We start from the raw sequence: 8,510 nt of genomic DNA on the forward strand, positions 1-8,510 counted from the left end.
GGGCTAGTGAGGTATTTGCATCCCTCTCAGAAGAGTTATCTGGAGAGTGTGCAAAGGTGAAAAAAGCCATTTTACATGCACATGAGCTTATACCAGAAGCCTATAGACAACATTTCAGGGCTCTAAGGAGGGACCCTGGTCAAACCTATATTGAGTTTGAAAGGGTCAAACAGTCATTTCAATAGATGGATAAGAGCTTTAAAAATCGAGCAAACCTATGATGCCCTTAGAGAGGTAATTATTTTGGAGGAATTAAAAAATTCACTGCCTGAAGTAGTGCAAACTCATGTGGAAGAGCAGAGAGTTAATGCAGCAAGGTTAGCAGCTGAAGGGGCTGATGATTATGAGCTGGTCCACAAAACCCGGTTTGGCTTTTAGAATCAATTTCAGTCCATGAGGGATAGAAACTGGGGCAAAGAGAAATCCTCATGTGGGAGGGAAAGGTGGATCTCAGTGAAGATCATTAGGATAACGTACCACAGAGTTAAAAAAGAGACTCGAGGGAGACAAAAAAATTAAAAAGATCTGGTGTTTTCATTGTAGTAAAGTGGGCGACATGAAATCAGTGTTTAGATCCTCCTCTTCCTCACTCTCTCCACCCTACAGGCGCCCTGCCTCTATCCTGATAAAGGGTTTTTGCCAGAAACTTCGATTTTCCTGCTCCTTGGATGCTGCCTGACCTGCTGTGCTTTTCCAGCACCACTCTGATCTAAACTCTGGTTTCCAGCATCTGTAGTCCTCACTTTTGCCGATATAGAATCAGTGCTGGTGGGCTAGGAGAAAGTCAGATGTAGGAAAACCAGATAAGCCTGGGAGTTTTGTTGGGCTGGTAACAAAAAGCACAAGGCAACTTAAGACAACTGCCTCAGAGTGTACAAGATGATCAGAAGTTGATTAAGAAGTAAATGCCAGATCTGCTTAAAACATAAGCATGCAAGGGTAAAGTGTATTCATGTAGGCCAGTAGCAGTAGGTAAGGAGGTTGCAATATTATTCAGTCTTTAATGCTGAAGGATGAGGCGATATGTACTCCTGAGGGTCTATTGCACAAAAGGTACTGGTAATGTGAAGTCAAGTTAAGACAAAAGTGCTCAGTTATGTAAAGTGAGGCAAGAGAGTCCAGAGAAGAGTGGAATATTTGTGGTAGGAGTAGTGAACAAACTCTCAACTCCAGGAATGCAATTTGTCCTTGCAAATGATATCGCTGATTCACTGGTAAGCATGTTGCCTATTCTAGTTGAGAAGCCAGTGGAGATACAGGCAACTGAAGATATGGAGAATGTTTATCCAGGAATTTTCCCTGATTGTGAGATCACAAGATCACTGAGGCATAAGCTGAAGCAGGAGAGATCAAAAGGCACCGATAAGGAAGCTGACATAGTGTTATCTGAAACCTTCTTTGATCAGAGAAGGAGCAAATAGGTAATTAGGCCAGTACCTTTAGCTCTACTAAGCTGATTGAATTACAGCAGAAAGATGAGGAGTTAAAACAATTATAGCGAAAGGCATTTACTGAGAAAGAAAGTGAATACATTCCTGTGTGTTATTACTTAACAAATGATGTCTTAATGAGGAAATGGAGACCATCACTCATTCAAGCAGATGAGAAATGGACAGAGATTCATCAAATTGTTTTGCTGGTAGGGTGTAGAGAGGAGATGCTGTGAGTGGTGCATGAGCTACCACTTGGAGGTCAGTGGTGAGGAAAACACAGGCTAAAATACAAAGACATTTTATTGGCCTGGACTACGCAAATATATAGTTGTATTTTGCCAGACATGTCATATATGTCAGCTAATCGGAAAACCACAGACAGTAATAAGACCTGCACCTTTAGTACCCATTCCAGTGTTTAAGGAACCTTTCACAAGAGTCTTGATTGATTGCGTAGGTCCCCTACCTCAAACAAAAAGGGAGCATTAGTGTTTACTAACAATAATGGACGTGTCGACTGGATTTCAAGAGGCAATCCCATTATGCATCATCACAGCTAAACGGATTGTAGAATTATTACTTAAATTTTTAAAAAACTAGATATAGACTACCAGTAGAGATCCAGTCAGATCAAGGATCAAACTAGACATGAAAACTATTCGAGTTTATGGGTAAGTTGGGAATAAAACAATTAAAATCTACTGCGTACTGTCTGGAATCACAGGGAGCACTAGAGAGAAGGCATCAAACACTGAAGGCCATGTTGGGGGCTGATGATCAGGATTATCCAGGTGATTGGGATAAGGGAATTCCACTGGTACTTTTTGTGATCATAAATGCACCGAATGAATCGACCAAATTCAGTCCATTTAAATTAAATTTTGGGCATGAGGTAAGAGGACATTTGAAATTGGTTAAGGAGAAATTAATAAGTCAGAATTCAGAGACTACCCATTTGGACCATATGTCAAATTTTAGGGAACAGTTAAATAGAGCTGGAGAGTTGGCTAGACAGCCTTTAACAGTATCACAGCATACAGTGAAACAGGAAGTGTATAAGAAATCACAATACATAAGGCATTGGTGTTACTTCCAGCTAACAGGTCAGCCTGTAAAAGTAAGGTTTAGTGGACCTAATCAAATTGAGAAGAAATTGAGTGAGGTGAACTACTTGATAAGGACTCCAGACTGGGAGAAATCTCACAGAGTGTGTCATGTGAATATGCTCAAAAAGGAATTTTGATAGGGAAGGAAAGCAAGAGGAGAAGGTGTTAATGATTACAGCACAGAAGGAAGAACCAAGTTCAGAGGATTCTGAATTGGACATTCCTCAAATCAAATTAGACAATGAGGAAGTTGTCAAAAATTGGGATAAGGTATTAAGTTACTTTCCACAAGAAAATCAAAATGACCTGAAAGAGTTATTGCTATCACATGGGGAGATATGTAAAAATAAATTGGGTAGTACTAACCTAGTTGTATAGGAGATGCTGTTCCGGTTAAGCAACATCCTTATGGGCATAACCCTATAACACTGGCACAGATCCAGGAGGAGTGCATGCTCCAAGATGGTATAAACAAAGTGAGTTACAGTGACTGGAGCTCACCCATAGTCTTGGTTCCAAAGCCAGATGGGACCTAATGGTTATGTGTGGACAATTGCAAATTCAACGTCGTTACAAAGACTGATCCACAGTTGGAGGGCTGTTTCAAAAAAGTGGGATAAGCAACTTCGAAGTTGGAGTTGCTCAGAGGCTACTGGCAAGTACCTCTGTCAGAGAGGGCAAAGGCGATTTTGGCTTTCGTAATGCGAAATGGACTTTATCCATTCAAAGTCATGCCATTTGATATGAAAATGCTCCAGCCACATAAGGTCATTGCCAGATTACCCAACAGTGTGGTGTATATTAATGATTTGGTGATTTTTAGTCACTCATGGAAGGAACATTTACAGCATTTATCGGACTTGTTCAATCAACTTCGGAAGACAGACTGGTGGTTAACTTAGCTAAAAGTGAATGTGCCAAAGCCCAAGTCATCTTCCTGGGCCATGTTATTGGACATGGAAAAATGGCCCCATCAGCTACAAAAACAAAAGTAATTGGGGAATTTCCCAACTGTCGACAAAATTTGATATAATGGTTCCTGGGGTTGAGTGGATTTTACCGAAAATTTGTGCCGTGACTATGTGGTAAGAAAGGAAGGTTGCATCCAATGCTGCCTGCTGACTGGAGTAGCAGCTGTGCCCATGTAATGCTGCTACACAAGGTTGTTATACTGCTACATGTACAGCTTGATGCTAGCCAGTCAGCTCTGCACTGAACTAAGTGACGGTATCTCCCTGATCCAATGGTTTGGATTGATAGCATAGGACAGCAGAGTTATACGTCTAATGAGTTTAAGGCCCGCAATGAGAACTATACTGTCAACGCCCTTGTAGCCTTAGGGGAAAAATTAGACGCTACCACCAAAATATCATGGCAAAACAGACAGGCCTTAGACTGGATACTGGCAGAAAAAGGCAAGGTTTGTGTGATGTTTGGGTAACATTGCGATACCTTCATACCTAACAACACTAGCCCTGGGGGATCTTTTACTGAAGCAATGGAGAAATTAAAGAATCTGAGACAGGAGCTAAAGGACAATGTGGAGTTTGGTCATCAGGCTTTTGATTGGCTGAATAATATATTGGGATCTTGGGGAGAATGGTTTGTCAAGATTGGTCTTATTGTAGGTGCAGTTTTACTTGTTGTTGCCTTCGTCTTTTATTGTGTCTTACCTTTTATCAAGTCTTTCTTAGTTTGCGTCACTACACGGCAGCTTGTGGTCATTTCAGCTAACCCCGGAAGTGTATCCTCCTCTGACGGAGTCTCACCGCTTTATTATTAAACCTGACAACTGCCATGGTGCACGGGACATGTCCACATGAGAACTTTGATGCTACTTCTGATTAACTCACAGGTCGTAGAGAGTAAGGGGTCTTGGGTCTTTTTTCCTGTTCTAGTTATTGGAGGACAGGGTTTTGGCCCAAGGGACCCCAGCAATGGAGGAAGAACCCTTTAAGACTCAGACTCCAAATATTATTCAGTCCATGTTGGGACATAAACTGTTTGCATTGGACATCAGAGGGTCTGAGCTTATTGGCTTCTTTCTCTAGGTGAGACCAGTAGGTCTCAAAGGGGGAATATGGAAAATAACGAGCATGAAAAGCATGGGAAGGGTTAAAGAATGAGACCACTGGTGATCTGTTACAAGCAGTCTGTAGAATATTACACTAGTTAAAAAGGTCACTGTGACAGGATGGGGCCACTGTGACAGAATGAGATAAGAATAGTGGATTGCTGCTCGCAGAGTCAGTTTGGGGCTGAAAGGTCACTATGGCAGGCTGGGTTAACAACAATTGGTATAGTCAGCCTTGTCTGCTAAATACCATCATGGCAGTTTGTGACAGGTCGGGACAATAAGTATTTAGGACATGACAATAAATATCTAATCAGTAGTTAGCAGGGTCAGCCTATGAGAGAAGACCATTGTGGTAGGTGAGTGGTAAAATATCTAATCGTGACATTAGAATGATATTAAGTAGGACCTGGGACGGAAGACCATTGTGGCAAAAGTGGTCATAAAATATCATAATATTAAGTAGAATGTTGGAAAAAAACCATAGTGGCAGAGGTAGAGAGATAACAGGAACTAACATCACTTGGTTATGATATATCTGGAGAGAGGTAGCTCTGACTAACACAGTTAGATATGCTGATAAGCTAACAAAACATGATAAAAAAAAGGTATAAAGAGCCACGGACCCTTAGCTTCGTGGGCAATCAAGAATTTGTGGTTTTCTGTTTGCAAACAAAAGACCAACTTCTTGAAGAACTCTCCACAGCTCCTGGTGAATCTCTACACTTTAATAGTTTGGCTGCTCCGCGCACTGAATTGTTCAAAAAGGGCAAGAGGTTTCAGTGGACAATGGACTGTCAACAGACATTTGACAGTCTAAAAACTGTATTACCCACCGTCCCAGTATTAGCCACACCAGATCACAAAGTCTTAAGGTGACTATCAATGCCAGTGATGTGGGTGTCGGGGCGATGCTCCTGCGGGAGGATGATGAAGGGATAGAAAGACTCACTGGGTATGTTTCCAGGACTTTGAACGTACATCAACAGAAATATTCAACGGTGGAGAAAGTCTTTAAGCTTGGTGTTGGCCTTACAACATTTCAGTGTTTATATTACCAGCAATGCATCTGAGGCAATCGCACACACTGATCACAATGCATTAACATTTGTGGAAAAGTTTAAGGACAGAAATGTTGGGCTGTTTAAATAGAGCTTGTTGTTGCAGCCATTCAGTTTGACAATTGTGCACATGGCAGGTCATGAAAATGTGATTGCCGATGCATTATCGAAACTCAAATGAGATATCGGGGCGTTCGATGTTGGGTGTACCACGGCCTGAATTTGCATGGGGTTGTGCATGTTTCTAGTTAGTATAGTGTATCTGTGTTTAGACTACTAACTGGGTTTTGAAGGGTTAAAATGAAGCTATCTTTTGGTGTTGATGGTTCATTTTTTAAGCGGGGAGGGGGAGGTGTCACAAAGCTAGTCTCTTTTTTCTAAAAGCTGTTCCTTGGCTCAAGGAGATTCTGTCCTTGATTTTTTTCAGAGGGGTAATAAACCAGGGCAGGCTCTGATCAATCTGGTTTGTTACAGAGATGAAAAGGATTTTGAGAGGCCTATTGTTTATATGTAAACAGATGAGAGTTTAGGCCAAAGTGGTCATGTTTGAGAAGTGTTTTAGAAGCATTGGTGCTCTACACAAGCCTCCTCCTACCCATCTTCATGTAACTTCAATCTCAGTAGGTGCTCGGTCAAATATTAATTTGAGATTGGTGTTCAATCAGCTTCTGTTTACCAAAGATATCCAGAAATTCGAGGTGAAAAAGTGTCACACAGTGTCAGAACAAGTTATGTTCCCAACCCTCCAGTATAACCCTCGTGTATTGCTGAATATGTTATCAGTGTCATTTTGAAAATCAAGGAGAATAGGGTGCTGAGTGCAGATTCTAAACATCCCCATGCTAACATCCCCAATTGTCATATAACGGTTATAATTATTGGACATTGTGTGATTAAGCATAACCATATGTTTTAGAAATTACACAGAATTAGTTACAATCTGTCTAAATTTTATCTTTCTAAGTTCTTAAAAACATAATACTTGAAAAAAAACTCTGCCAAACACTGAAAGATATTCATTATCCAAATAGGGACAGAATACAGTCTGATTTTAACTGATAAGTTATACAACAGTGAAGATGCAAATTACCGTGTCCTTTCGAAACCGCTTCAAATATTGGGATGCGTGCTCTTTCTCCAAATTCATCTGCATTGTTGACGAGAGCATCCTTCACTGCTTCATAACCGGTCAGCACCACTGCAGTTGTGGGTCCCAGCTTGATGCTAAATACCTCGCCATATTTCTCAGACAGCTTCAAGAAAAGGTTTACATGACAAATTGTTACAAGTTTTTCCGTGACACGTCCATTTGTTGTTTATTACACCAGAGACATTCCAGATTGTTCCATGAACCACACACCGATCTCTCACTCAGCAGCACTCACCAGCTCTCAGGATCTACACCGGACATTCACATCAGCTCCAGCTCACCCTCAGACAACTTTCAAAAGTATCAGCTTCAAATCCATTTCTCACATCCTCGACATGTCTTTCACTTTATGCAGCTCTGTCAGTTCCTCACTCAAATACAATGTAAAACACTCTCACTAACATCCTGTTCACTCTCTCTACTGTACTGTCTCAAGGTATAATGATACAGCTAGACTCAATCATCATGAGATTGGCCAGTACAAAAGACAAATCGCTGATGACATCAGCCTTGTGTTCCTGGTATTGGTTTCAGAAACTACTTACACCTCTGTGATGGAAAGGAAGGTTAGAGATTGAATCCCCAATAAATCTGTTACCTTGTGGTTTAACAGAGGAGAACTAAGTGTGTGAGGGAGAGGGCACAGATTTAAAGGGTAAGGATGCAGGATGTTACAGTCCAGCGTATGATCTGGCTTCAATGCTGGAAACCATTTACTGGTCTAAAGTCAGTGAATATTTCTTCAGTTAATATATCCTATTCACCACACCAGTGACCTTTCAGACTGTTCAAGGTCCACACACCCAGGGTGCACACCACTGTCTCTGGGGATGGAAAATGTCATGCTGACCGGTACCTGAGAGAATTCTGCAATTGGTGGACACTGGAGAGGCAGAAGAACATGGCCACCCCCTTCCACATAACATTTTTATTGAAATTCTTTCTTACTTCTGTTTTTTCTTGTTGCAATTTATTCGCCTTTTCATCCCTGAGTAACTTTAAACACACAGACACTCCCACTGATGTAGGTGGTCAGGATGCAGAGGACGAATACTCTCAATTCCGTTACCTGCCCAACATGGTGTCAATTTCGGAGTAATATCAGCTGGATTCTGGTTGGTTTGCATTGGTGACAATAACACACATTGAGATTACACCTTCAGAGCAGAAATTCACATCCCCAAGCGCTGAACACAAATGGGAAAGAGTAAACCAGGTTTCTGATTCACTGTCCGAGTCTAACTCCCTCTTACCTTCATCAAAGATTTGTTCATCTTCTTCAGATCCAACATGTGCAGGTTCCCGATCACTGGGAGAGAAGGGGGTCCCGGGGGGTAGTTGATGACTCCAGGATTTTTCAAGCCGCTGTTGAAATACAGCAGGAGGATAATGGTCAGAGCCCCCAGCAACACCAGGGTGACGGCATCCACAGGGAAAACACTTACAATCGACATCTCGGGATCGAAACTGGCAACAGGAGGGGCTGCGGTTTATATTCGAGCTCAGCTCCTGAACTGAAAAGATTCAAAAGGGAAATCTCTCACTGATCGATGTGGTTTTGCTCTCGGATTATCTGAACTTTCCCTTGTCGAAGCCCTGTTATGTAATGAACTGCAGTGGGTGGCAATGATCTTCGAACCAATTGGAAGGCAGGAAAGAAAACTCTGTCCCTCACAAAAATCCAAT

At 41.7% G+C, this 8,510-nt stretch overlaps 1 protein-coding gene across 1 annotated transcript in view; it reads right to left on the reverse strand.

Moving 5' to 3' along the window:
- The window catches only part of LOC132825581 (uncharacterized), a 46,853-nt gene extending 38,559 nt beyond the window's left edge, over positions 1 to 8,294 (reverse strand). Inside the window, exons 1-2 of the mRNA XM_060840961.1 lie at positions 8,078 to 8,294; positions 6,765 to 6,927 (exon numbers count right to left, since the gene is read on the reverse strand). Coding sequence (XP_060696944.1) covers positions 6,765 to 6,927; positions 8,078 to 8,278 — 364 coding nt within the window. The 5' untranslated portion in view covers positions 8,279 to 8,294. The remainder of the gene's footprint in view (positions 1 to 6,764; positions 6,928 to 8,077) is intronic.
- Positions 8,295 to 8,510: the final 216 nt, after the last annotated feature.

The sequence above is a fragment of the Hemiscyllium ocellatum genome, chromosome 20 (genome assembly GCF_020745735.1).
Source record: "Hemiscyllium ocellatum isolate sHemOce1 chromosome 20, sHemOce1.pat.X.cur, whole genome shotgun sequence".
Taxonomy (NCBI): Eukaryota; Metazoa; Chordata; class Chondrichthyes; order Orectolobiformes; family Hemiscylliidae; genus Hemiscyllium; species Hemiscyllium ocellatum.